The sequence below is a fragment of the Centropristis striata genome, chromosome 11 (genome assembly GCF_030273125.1).
Source record: "Centropristis striata isolate RG_2023a ecotype Rhode Island chromosome 11, C.striata_1.0, whole genome shotgun sequence".
In the NCBI taxonomy this organism is placed as follows: domain Eukaryota; kingdom Metazoa; phylum Chordata; class Actinopteri; order Perciformes; family Serranidae; genus Centropristis; species Centropristis striata.
In genome coordinates, this window is record NC_081527.1 from 4,100,137 (window position 1) to 4,113,833 (window position 13,697).

The following is a 13,697-nucleotide window of genomic DNA, read 5'->3' on the forward strand; positions in this document are numbered from 1 at the left end:
TAAATCTTGTCAAGGTAAATTATCTGTCCATGCATCAAGATCATTTCCCTCAGATTTACTGTTTTATCTGGTTTTACACCCTTCTTTTGCAGTGCACAAAGGCAACAACAGACACAAAATGAACAAAAAAGACACAAAATGACAAAAAAGACACAAAATAACTAAAAAAGACACAACAACATACACAAAATGACAAAAAGACACAAAATAACTAAAAAAGACACAAAATGACAAAAAAAGACACAAAATAACTAAAAAAAGACACAAAATAACTAAAAAAAGACACAAAATAACTAAAAAAAGACACAAAAAGACACAAAATGACAAAAAAAGACACAAAATGACAAAAAAAAGACACAAAATAACTAAAAAAGACACAACAACATACACAAAATGACAAAAAAAGACACAAAATAACTAAAAAAAGACCCAACAACAGTCACAAAATGACAAAAAAAGGCACCAAAAAGACACAAATGAGCAAAAAAGACACAAAATGACTCATTAAGACACGAAAAGATACGAGAAGGATTAAAAAATGGACAAAATAGCCCTTTAAGACTCCATCGAGTTAATAATCTTCTTGTCTTCTTAAATCTTGTCAAGGTAAATGATCTGTCCATGCATCAGGATCATTTCCCTCAGATTTACTGTTTCATCTTGCTTTCACACCCTTGTTTTGCAGTGCACAAAGGCCCACAGTACAGTTGCAGGTTGCAGGTTAAAGTCCCCATAAGGCAGCTGATGCAGAATGATTTCAGCCTTTTAAACTTGTGTGACGTTTTGGCTGTAACTTTCTGAGGCTGGCTGTGCAGAGCGGCAAGATATTAAGCAGGTCAGGATGGAGGACGTAAAACATAGAGGATGCTTAATCTTTTGAGTGTATTCCAACAAGTAATCCCTGAGTAGATTTCCAAATTAAAGCTTTGGATACGTTATGATGACACACACACACACACACACACACACATGCACAAGTGGGCAGGCATTCACACACACACACACAAACATATTCAACTGATATTTTCAGCTGAGATGGTTAACAAGTTTGTGATAACTGATTTCTGCTACTGTAGAGTCCAGCCAATGATTATCCCTCACATCTTAAAGCCACGGTGCATCATGATGATGACTTTTACCCTTGACCCACCCACCCACGGGTGGATGTGGGCCTGGGAGCCCCCCGCCTCGGCCTCGGCCTCGGCCCCGCCCACCGCGGGGGGAAAACACTTTGCTGAGATTGACAGATGTTTCTTTGCTGTTGTGTTACACAAACTGCAGGGAATCAGAGCTCCAGTCCCAGGAGTCACACATGATGTGAGCCTGGTGAGAGGGGCAGATGGGATGTTTGAACTGGAGCTGTCAGCAAATTATTTCAACTCAATGAGTTATTTTTACTTTCTTATTTTAAGCGTTCAACATGCTTATTTCTAGATTTAACCCTCTGGAGTCTCCAAAAGCGGCAAAGCAAATGGCTTCTTCATCACACCCAGACTAGGAAACAAAGCAGAGCAAAACAAGACACAAAAAGACACAAAATGACCAAAAAAGACACAAAATGAGAAGACAGAATAACCAAGAGAAACCACAGAAGACACAAAATAACCAAAAAAAAAGACACAAAACAACTAAAAAAGACACAACAACATACACAAAATGACAAAAAAGACACAAAATAACTAAAAAAGACACAAAAAGACACAAATTGAGCAAAAAAAGACACAAAATAACTAAAAGAGACACAACAACATACACAAAATGACAAAAAAGACACAAAATAACTAAAAAAGACACAAAAAGACACAAAATGACCAAAAAAAGACACAAAATGACTAAAAAAAGACCCAACAACAGTCACAAAATGACAAAAAAGATACAAAATAACTAAAAAAGACACAACAACATACACAAAATGACAAAAAAGACACAAAATAACTAAAAAAAGACACAAAAAGACAGTGTATTTTGCAGTGGAGTTGTTGAATGGTTGTTTTTTTTTAAAACTGTAAAAAAAATTCTGTTTTGGCTGATTTATACATTTACGGTTTAGCAGTTTTTCACCATAAAATCTACAGACATTTTTTACAGTGTAGGATGTACACAGAAAGAAACACATTATTGTGGTCTGCAGTGTGTGAGGGAGGCGAGCACATATATATATGGTAAAGCTGCTCTCCTTGAGGAGAACCCAGGCAAGACTCAGTCTCCAGGGCGGTTACCATAGAAACCCCAGAGACATTAACCTGACAGGTGCCTTGTTTTTACAGCAGTATCTAATACAAGACAAGTCCCTCAGTCATATCGCTGTTTAACCCTCGTGGTATGTTTGTTAATCAGGAACAGCAATAATGTTTAATTATCCAAAAGTGTCAGAAACAGACTGTATATAAATAATGGACGTAGTCACCATGACGACACCCAAAACACTGAACAAGACATTTTTACTGAACAAAACGTTCAAATAAACTGTCGTCAAGTGAAAATGAAAGGGTTTAAAGTCAGGAGACCAAACTGCTTAACGTCCTTTTTTATATCTATATAACGTTATATATAACTTTATTGACACGTTGCCGTGGATACGCATTGTTCTGCTTCTCTCCTGGTGACGGCTCACCTTGTTAGTGACCTGTCAATCAAAGGTAGCCCCGCCCCAAATCATACGATTCTTTATCTTCTATTTTCTTCTAAATGAGTCCATTATTTACACTATTAACATCAGATTGTCTTGAAGAAGATTTTTTACGAGTGATTGAGACCATAGTGTTGTCTTAAAAAACATTTCTGAGCTAATAAATCAAGTGAGAAGTTTTCTCATGTTGCATTGAAATGAATGGACAGAAATGTTTTTGCATCCTAACTTAGCGCCCCCTGCTGGAACTTGGGGTAGAATGCAGTTTAAGGCACTTCCTGGTTTGCCTCCCTGCTCAGACCAGGAGGTTGCCGCCTGGTCAGAAATTTAAAAATCCCAATAAACATTGTTTATATTTAATTAATAACTCCATTACTAAATATTTCAATCAATATTTAGTGCAATGGTGTTCTTTTCCTCTCACAGATCAGGTTCAATGAGGAGAATTCACTTGTTTTTCATAAAAAATGCATGTTAAAACTTTTTTTTTAATGTATATTGTAAAAGACCCTCATATAAAATACAATAGTTTTACATGACAATGAGTTTTTGAAATTTTTGGAGTGATGTTGATAAATTAACGAGAGTCACCTCAGTATCTATTAATATAAACATGCAAATATAGGAAATGAACCATTTTAATTTTATATGTTGATTACACTTACACCCAAAAAATAGTTAAATAGTTGAAACTTTTTTTTCCTGTATGATTTTTTTAACTGTATATTGGAAAGACCCAATATATATATACATATATATATATATATATATATATATATATAGTATATACTGTATATATTCTCCCCTCATGTTTTATGTGTCAATGTTTATTATGATGCCCCTTATTACAAGTCCAGGAAGTCAGGTCAAGTCAAAGTTTATTTATAGAACACATTTAAAAACAACCTCAGTTGACCAAAGTGCTGTACAGTTATTAAAATAGAATAAATCATACACAAATAGGTATAAATAAAAACAATGAAAACAATAAAATAAAATAGAATAAAATAGTAATAAAAGCTCAATCCAAAACAGAGTTAGAGATAAAAAAAAAGACAAATAAAAGGGTAAAAAAGTAAAAAAGAAAGCCCAGGATTCTTGCGTCGCTGGGACTGAACACCAAGGAGAATAAATAGGTTTTTAATAATGTTTTAAAGTGCTCAACAGACTGTGCAGCTTTGACCTGGAGAGGTAGGCTGTTCCACAGCTTTGGGGCCGCCAGTATGAAGTGTTTAAATGTTTAAAAATGTTTATTGTTATTGTTTATTGTTAAAAAGATCCCCATTAGCTGTCACCAAAAGTGGGAGGAGCTAGTCTTCCTGGGGTCCACAAGACAAAACAAAATTCACTTAACAATTAAACATTGTAGACATTATTATATACATCATCAGAAATCATTCCAAATAAGTTATTACATTCATATCTATTACATTAATTCTCACCTTCATACAGTAAATATGCTAATTCACTACTCACAAATTTAAATAGTGCATTCTCAAGTAATAATTAAAAGATACTTTACTTTTACGTTTACGTTTGTAAAATGAAACCTTCCTCGAAAGACAGGACATCAATCTAATAAACATTTGGTATGCTTTGAAAATGGTTTCCATTAATGTAACATATATGCAAAACAAGATAATGGGCTGAAATATGGAAAACCACCACATTGAGTGAGAGTTTGATCAGAGAAAGGAGCCAACAGGAAGATGTTTCTGGCCTCAGCAGCCTCAGCAGCTCCTCTGTCCTCTCGATGCATATTAGTGAGCGTTCCTCTCAGCTGGCTGCTCAGCGAGACCTGCAGCTGTTCTCCCTGCAGCGCCCAGATGTTTCACAGCCATTACCAAATTATTCTGCACTCAGATTGACATGGCAGTCCAGCTTGTTCTCAGCTGCTGGACTTAAATATTTGCTGTAATGCCACTATGCTGACAATGAAGATCAGAGATGAAGGCATGGAGCTGGACATTTTTTGAACTGCAATTTGACATCCATCCGGCTCAGCTCAGCATAATCCCTTTTTTTCTCTGCAGTGCATTTTAGTGCTCAGGCCGGGAACAAATTTCAAGTGAAGTGCCCTCTTCAGTTAAAATAATGGTGTTGATAGCAGTGTGTGTACTTACTGACTCATCCGCTTCTCTCTCCTGCCGGGTCAAAGGTCACGGGGCTACATGTAGATACTGGAGATGTTTTTAAAGCGGTCCGCACGCCACCACAGCTGGACCGGCCCCAGCTGCTCTCACTCACTATGCACAGCCTTTTGTTTACCAGAGCTGTCCCGTAACCATGTGTCTCCTCCTGCCTGTCAACAGGAAGTGTCCCGATGGATTCGACTGTCTGAAAGTAGGAAGGAATCCAAACTACGGCTACACCAGTTTTGATACCTTCGGCTGGGCTTTTCTGGCCCTTTTCCGACTCATGACACAAGACTACTGGGAGAAGCTGTTTCACCAGGTGTGACTTTTAAAACTCAATTTGAATCCATCTACAGCAGGGGTTGGCAATTAATTTTCCCAAGGGGCCACATGACCAACACCATGAAGGTTGCAGGGGCGGACCAAAACTCGGAACTAAATTCTGCTCAATATTAATGTAATTAATGTAACTTTATAAAATATAGTAAATTATCTGGTTTTGAGCTGCTACTGATAGGAATACATGTTATGATGAGACTGTTAATGTGGAGTAAATCAAATATAGCAGTAAAAAGTAGTAAATACTCCAATCACTATATCACTAACATTTATTTTAAACACAACTGTAAATGGCATTTAGCAAGGTGCTATTGTTGTTTTTGTATTATAGAGCTTGTTTTTTCATGTTTGTACATTTTCTAGGTGTTTTACAATGTTGTGATGCTTTTATTTTGAAAAGGTGCCATCCAGTGTGAAACGGGTGCTTTAATTTTGAAAGGTAGTGACAGGAAATAACAGGTGGAACGGTTAAATGAAAAAACCAACGGTAAATAATAACGAGTGCGTAGTAATTCATATAAAGTTGATATAAAGTATGAATAATGCTTCTATAGTGGCTGACAGGAACAAGGTTTGTTAAAGTTTATTTTCTTCTGTCATATATATTAGTGGCTATATTTGTTGTCTTAACTATAGTAAAAGTGCTTGTTAGCTCTAGTGCTAATGCTAATGTTTGCTATTTTTTTCAAAATAAAAGCACTGCGGTTATATTAATTTCTAATTTCTGGGTAACCTCACGCGGGCCGACAAGGACAAAAAGTATTAGACCATCCTTGTTTTCTCTAATTTCGTGTCCATTTTAATGTCTGGTACAACTAAAGGTACATTTGTTTGGACAAATATAATGATAACAACAAAAATAGCTTATAAGAGTTTAATTTAAGAGCTGATATCTAGACATTTAACATGGTTTTATTGATGATGATTTTGGTTATTATCAAGGTATAAAAATGACCCCCGCCATGATGTTTCCCAACAAAAAAACCCCAAAACAAACACTAAATGATCTTTATTCATGCCGAAATTTGATGACTTTCCCTTTTCTATCCTATTTATTGTTGTCGTTCATACACCTTGAAAGTCAGGGAAATCAGGCTTTTGTCGTATTTTGTCGCTAATCTGTATAACTATAATGCCAAAGTGGTTCCAAGTCATTTTTTCCCTTCAGTTTAATTTAACAGCTGATATCTAGACATTTTCCATGGTTTTCTTTATTATGATATTGGTTATTATCAATAAAACCATGTTAAATGTCTAGATATCAGCTCTTAAATTAAACTCTTATCAGCTATTTTTGTTGTTATCATTATATTTGTCCAAACAAATGAACCTTTAGTTGTACCAGGCATTACAATTAACAAGAAATTGAAGAAAACAAGGGTGATCTAATATTTTTTCCCATGACTGTACATACTGTGATGATTTGCTGTGATTTTTGATGTATGAATAACACTGATTTCTTCAGTAATTTTGTATTAACTCTCATATGTGCTCCTTCAGACGCTGCGCTCAGCAGGAAAGACCTACATGGTTTTCTTCGTGCTGGTGATCTTCCTGGGCTCCTTCTACCTGGTCAACCTGATCCTGGCTGTGGTGGCGATGGCCTACGAGGAGCAGAACCAGGCCACCATCGCTGAGGCCTGGCAGAAGGAGAGGGAGTTCCAGCTGGCCATGGAGCACCTCCGCAGGGAGCAGAGAGTAGGTGCAACACAAACACCTGGCAGGAGGTTTCATATTTACATGTGTGCATTCAATTTAGAAAAAAAATAATCTGGCTGTGGCTGTGGTGGGAATTTCACACTCTGGCCTTGATGCCCTGTGAAAAAATGTTCAATTTACGGCCCAGGTGGCCTTTGCGCCCCTGTCAAAGTTCCAGTAAACACAACGCTAACCCGACCCACTCCCTGTCCTTCGAGACTTGCGCATCAACACATGGCTCATTTGAATATTCAAATGAGCCATGTGTTGATGCAGCACAGGTAAGCTAGCGGGACAAGCTGTTTTGATATGTTGTGACTGAAGTATGTGGTAGTATTTGACAGAACTTAACATTTACGTTTTTATAGAAAGTACTATTGATAGGTAATTACCATTGTATTTGCCTATTTAAAGTCGACTCGTTAACGTTACATTTTTGCGTCATGAAAACTAGCGATAGCTAGCTAGGTGGGATAGTGCTAGCGTCTTCCCTACCTCAGGAACAAGGACGACATTTAGCTGATGTAAATTTCACCTCAGCAGGTTCCTTTTTATGGCAGGAGGAGGCATTTCTCTTTCCTTACTTTTAGATGAACTCAGGCATTTTGCCATCGTTTCAAAATATAGCCAATAAAATCTATTGTTATTAGGCCTATCTGACTGCTTGTATTGCCTCATGACTGACGAAAAATGTCCCTTGTTGTGTGCAGTATAATTGTGATGCATCGCAATGCATCGTAGAATCGAATTGAATCGAATCGTTACCTGGTGAATCGTAATCGAATCGAATTGTGAGGGCAGTGCCAATGCACACCCCTACCGTTTAGGGTAGCCTCTGCCACCAGTATAAATGTTTGTGTGAATGGGTGAATGAGCGCAGTCTGTAATGTAAAGAGCTTTGAGTGGTCGCAAAGCTACTAGAAAAGCGATTTATAAGTGCAGGTCCATTTACCATAATCTCTTGTATTGTCATTTCTTTCTGTTGAAGTTGGCAGCAAAAAGACAACAAGCGCAGGACACAGACTCGGTGTTGTCCCCAGAGTTGTCTCCGTTCTGTCTGAAGACGGGCAGCATACGTCGCAGCAGCAGCAGAAGAAGAAGATCGCACAGAACGTTGTCGGAGGAAACGGCAGAGGAAGCTGCTGAGGACAAGTTTGACCTGCTGGATGAGTCAATGGTGGGAACTGGTCAAGTGTGGTTGCTCATGCAAGAAGGCACACTGGAATTTGTTGTAATTGTAACAAATAATACAAGTGAAGCTAATGAAGTTCAATTAAATGCATGCATGTTATTCATTTTTCAGAATACATGCACTGTATATAATCTATATTAATATATGTCCGACCGCTTAGGAACTGAGTTGGAAATTAGGTAAACACGTGGCCAAAATGAACATGTCTATTTGATCAAATAATCATCTAGTGATATTCTCAATAGCTTTAAATGATTCCTTGACCCAGAAAATGTAGATTTTGACAGCAATAGACACCATAGACTTTATATGGCTGCCATCTCCGATTGGCCACCTTGATGAAGTGTCTCCCATCAAAAATAGAAACTTATGGTGACAGAGAGCATGTGGAAAAAATGTGGTGCTTTTGTCCGGCTTGTCCAGTTTATTTAGCTAAGCTAACTGGAAACACTATAGGAGCTAACGTGGCCTTAGGAACTAACGTGTCCATAGGCGCTAACGTGTCCATAGGAGCTAACGTGTCCTTAGGAGCTAACGTCTCCTTAGGATCTAACGTGGCCTTAGGAGCTAACGTGGCCTTAGGGGCTAACGTGTCCATAGGATCTAACGTCTCCTTAGGAGCTAACGTCTCCTTAGGATCTAACGTGTCCTTAGGAGCTAACGTGTCCTTAGGAGCTAACGTGTCCATAGGATCTAACGTCTCCTTAGGAGCTAACGTCTCCTTAGGATCTAACGTGTCCTTAGGAGCTAACGTGTCCATAGGAGCTAACGTGTCCTTAGGAGCTAACGTCTCCTTAGGAGCTAACGTGTCCTTAGGAGCTAACGTCTCCTTAGGAGCTAACGTCTCCTTAGGAGCTAACGTCTCCTTAGGATCTAACGTGTCCTTTGAAGCTAACGTCTCCTTAGAAGCTAACGTGTCCTTAGGAGCTAACATGTCCATAGGAGCTAACGTGTCCTTCGGAGCTAACGTGTCCTTAGGAGCTAACGTCTCCTTAGGAGCTAACGTCTCCTTAGGAGCTAACATGGCCTTAGGAGCTAACATGGCCTTAGGAGCTAACGTCTCCTTAGGAGCTAACATGGCCTTAGGAGCTAACGTGTCCATAGGAGCTAACGTGTCCTTAGGAGCTAACGTGGCCTTAGGAGCTAACGTGGCCTTAGGAGCTAACGTGTCCATAGGAGCTAACATGTCCTTAGGAGCTAACGTGTCCTTAGGAGCTAAAGTGTCCTCTAATGTGTCTCCGTAGCCTCCTCTGTCTCCTTTTCCGGCCCACCCTCTGCTGGCCACGCTGTCCTCTCACCCCCTCAGCACGAGGAGAGGAAGCCAGGTCAGCATCTTCAGCGCCTTCCGGGCGCGCAACAACTCGGAGGCCGACTTCGGAGACGACGAGTACAGCATTCACGGGGACGCCTTCAGGAGTCGCACCAGTTCAACAGCAACGCACTGGAAGAAGAGGACGGGCAGCGTACGGAGCCACTGCTCCCAGATCTTCACCCCCAGCCTCAACATCAACGGCCGCCTCAACATCTCCCTGGACCAGAACGGAGTCACCACTCTGGGTGTTCATACTCCTACCTCCATGCCTGCTTACAGCATGGAGAGAGTCAGAGAAGACTTAGTGAGTGATACAAGTCTGTAATAAGAATGTAAATTATTTTAACAGCTGAAATGAGAAGAGAAATCCGTGTATCATCCGTTCTTTCCATTTTCAGTTGGCAATCAAAAATCAAATAATGAAAAATTGACTGTTATTTTGTTATTTGTTTTTTTATTGTAACACAAAAAACGAAAAATGCTTGTTTTTTCATATTTCAATCTTAGGCTCAGATCAAAAATACGAAATGAAAAAACGGGCACCAGGACTGAATTTGATTTTAATATTTAATTGGTCAGGTTTATGGGACCAGGAAGATTGACTGTTGGTCAAGTGAGCCGTCATTCGCTTCTCCGTAGTAAACCAGCCGTGACTATATAATAATAATAATAATAATAATATATAATGTTGTGCGTCTGTATTGTGATATTTATGGTAAATTCATTGAAACTGCTCCAAGCGAGCTGACATGAAGGATCAACACTTTACTGTCATTCTTAGCTCTTTTTTTCAGTATAAGACTCTTACCTGCAGAGAGGAGCAGTTTCAATGAATTTACCGTAAATATCACAATACGGGTCACTACGTTATATATTATTATTATTATTATTATTATTATTATATAGGGACGGCTGGTTTGACTATGGAGAAGCGAATGACGGCTCACTCGACCGCAGTCAAACTTCCGAGTCACGTAAACCCGACCAAATAAATATTAAAATCAAATTAATTCCTGGTGCCCGTTTTTCCATTTAGTATTTTTGATCTGAGCCTAAGATTGAAATATGAAAAAACAAGCATTTTGTTCATTTTTTGTTTTATAATAGACAACAAATAACAAAATAACCAGTCAATTTTTCGTTATTTGATTTTGATTGCTAATTGAAAATGGAAAGAACGAATGATACACGGATTAAGAGAGCCTTGTATATTCATTTTTGAGTGTTTCCTGTCCACCAGAAGCCCACCAATTCAGAGGACACAGTTCCCAGACTTCTCCTCCAGCCGTCCCCGACTGTCACCGAACCGCCGACGGTGCAAAGGAAAAGAGGGTTGAGCTCTGTCAGCTTCCTCAGCGATGCCATGGGTGGTGAGTACTTATGGATATTAAAGGCTGTTTTTGACATTTTGGGAAATATGTTGATTTGCTTTCTTACTTAGAGCTAGACGAGAAGTTTGGTGCATCTATAGCAGGGGTCTCAAACTCAAATTATCTGGGGGCCGCTGGAGGCAGTATTAAAATGACCAAAAAAAGACACAAAACTACTAAAAAAAAGACACAAAATGACAGAAAAAACACTAAATTGCTTAAAAAAAGACACAAAATGACCAAAAAGAGACACAAAATTAAAAAAAAAAAGTACACAAAATGATTAGAAAAAGACACAAAATCACCAAAAAAAAGACACAAAACTACCAAAAAAGAAGACACAAAATTACATTACATAACATTTCCACTCATGGCCAGAATGAGCAGGAGGAGTAATTACCGAGAGAGAAAACGTGTCATTGAAAACACAATAGAACAGAAAATAAAAATAATAGCAAGAACAATGAAAAGTATTAATTAATTAGTAAAGTTTAGGTGTCAGGCGTATTTTGTAACCCTTGGACAGAGTCATGCTAGCTGTTTGCCTCTGTTTCCAGTCTTTGTGCTAAGCTAAGCCAACCAGCTGGTGGTAGCTTCATATTTACCTCACCGACAAAAGAGTGTTATCAATCTATGCAACTAGCTCTGAGCCAGAAAGCAAATAAGCAAATTTAAAGATTGCTTTTATCCTCAGAGAATAAACCTCATCAGAGATCTACTACAGATCGAGCATTGGTTTCCTTTTCAAGGGTAAATGGAACTAAAGTTCGGTGTACTGTTAGAGTTTGTTTTTTTGCAGAACAGATGAGAGGAGAGTAAAATCCTTTTGACTATTTATTTTAGACAATAATGAAAGAGTAAATGATGTACATGGACCTTCTCTGTTCAGAAATCACAGGCTGCAAAAAGCAGTTAGCTGTAACCACCTCCCAGAAAACGATGCCTAACTTACTTTTATAACGTGAATGTGTGACTATCTGATTGGTTAAAACTGTTGGGGCAGCACCATGGTTTAGACTCGGCCCGCCCATTACGTTGGCACACAGGCTAGTCCTATATATCTATGGTCAAAGCCTCTTGGTGCTTTAGCTTCCGGTCACCGCCCTGTGGAAGGAAACAAGCTAACAGCAAACTTCTGTATCTTGTCTAGTGTTTGTCAGTGCCTGTCTCCACCTGGTCAGTGCCTGTCTCCACCTGGGCCAGTGGCCTTGAATAGGAGCACAAAGAGTCCTTCAGTTTTTTATCTGCTTGCCCTCAAATTATGTGGCGGTGTGCAAAGCGTTATCAGTATATCCTTTCTGTTGATACTTGTTATTTCTGTGTGCTGTGCCTGGCATATAAATGTGTTTTATTCTTAGCCAAATACTTTTTTAAGCAGCATTCTCACTAAAGGTCATAATGCGATTATTGCTATTTTTTAAAATCTCGAACTGTACGAGCAGCTCACCTTGATGTCTCTTTGCAGAGCTGGAGGTGTCGAGGCAAAAGTGTCATCCATGCTGGTACACATTCGCCAAGAAGTACCTGATATGGGCCTGCTGCCCCTGGTGGCTGCAGATGAAGGAGTGGGTGAAGTGCATGGTGATGGATCCCTTTCTGGATCTGGGCATCACCATATGCATTGTGCTGAACACCCTCTTCATGGCCCTGGAGCACTACCCCATGACTGAAGAGTTCAACACCATGCTGTCAGTCGGCAATCTGGTAAGGGGCTTTTAATGGAAGATAAGGGAGGTTTCCAGCATCTCCTGCTGAGTGCTGCTGGGTTAGCAGTGGAAAATACTGAAAGCTTCACCAAGGGGGGAATCATTCATTCAGATAATGTATTTCTATATCAGACAGTTGGGTTTTTTATAGCCAGTGCTGTGCTGGATTTAAGGTCAAACAGGGCCGTGATGATCCTTTGTCAAAGGCTCTGCTTTGGACTATTTGTGATTATCCTTGGTAAGAGGAAGTATTTTTAGCAGGAGGTGGAACTGATTCCCCTATTTGTATTTTGACATCTCCCCCTACTGGTAAATGATGGACCCTGCCAGTGTCTTCAAGTTTAAAAATACAAATGTAAGTAGTCTCCATGAACATTTGGGTCCTAAACGGAAACACTGCAGAATTCTTCACTCTGGTGATTTGTAGTTTATTCACTGTGACTTTCACCTCCATTTAACCCATTTAGGCCTAAAACGCCTCGAATAAATGCCTGAAGTTTTTATTTTTTGTTTTTTTTGTTTTTTTTATTTTTTGTTTTTATGGTAGAAATGCGGTAATGCTTAAATGGGTTAAAAAAAAACTCAAAGCTGCATTATTTCATCTTTTTTTGGCTACTTTGAACAACATCATTGTCATTTGATCATGCTAAGTTGTTATCGGTAGTAAACAATTACCTGTGTATATTTCCAGCACATACAGAGCAACATCAGTATTCATTTGGATTCTTGTTTGATTTCACCTGATGAATGTAAGGCCTCACAAGTGCACAGGTATTTTTGTAAACTTAGCTTTTTCTATACATTTTGGCCTTTATTCTATGCATGTTTCAGATCACAGAAATTGTTTTAATAGTTTTGTAAAACCGCTTCCATTCACTTCCAAGGCGAATAATTCCAGTTTTCCGTGGTTAACTGCAGAAAGGAAAAAAATATTTTAACTATTATAGTTAAATGCTCAGTTAGTCTTTCATTATATTTAGTGATCGATGCACCATTGGAGCCAGGTAACCGTCTGGTAATAGTTTTTTTTTCACGCTTCTGATTGCTTCTTCTAGGTTTTCACAGGGATCTTTACAGCTGAGATGGTGCTGAAGCTAATCGCCATGGATCCGTACTACTACTTCCAACAGGGCTGGAATATCTTTGACGGCGTCATTGTTTGCCTCAGTCTGATGGAGTTGGGTCTTTCCAATGTCGAGGGGCTGTCTGTCCTACGATCCTTCAGACTGGTAACACAAATCTTTAAATTTCACTCACTTCCACACAAAATTTTTAATACATTGTGCTTTTTTACTACTTTTCCCCCATTGTTTGCC

At 38.9% G+C, this 13,697-nt stretch overlaps 1 protein-coding gene across 1 annotated transcript in view; it reads left to right on the forward strand.

The window, feature by feature from the left end:
* LOC131980207 (sodium channel protein type 4 subunit alpha B-like) overlaps positions 1-13,697 on the forward strand; it is a 107,471-nt gene that overhangs the window by 56,124 nt on the left and 37,650 nt on the right. The window contains exons 9-15 of the mRNA XM_059344420.1: positions 4,942-5,083; positions 6,604-6,801; positions 7,790-7,978; positions 9,238-9,609; positions 10,546-10,675; positions 12,141-12,379; positions 13,437-13,610. Of these exons, the coding sequence (XP_059200403.1) occupies positions 4,942-5,083; positions 6,604-6,801; positions 7,790-7,978; positions 9,238-9,609; positions 10,546-10,675; positions 12,141-12,379; positions 13,437-13,610 (1,444 nt within the window). The remainder of the gene's footprint in view (positions 1-4,941; positions 5,084-6,603; positions 6,802-7,789; positions 7,979-9,237; positions 9,610-10,545; positions 10,676-12,140; positions 12,380-13,436; positions 13,611-13,697) is intronic.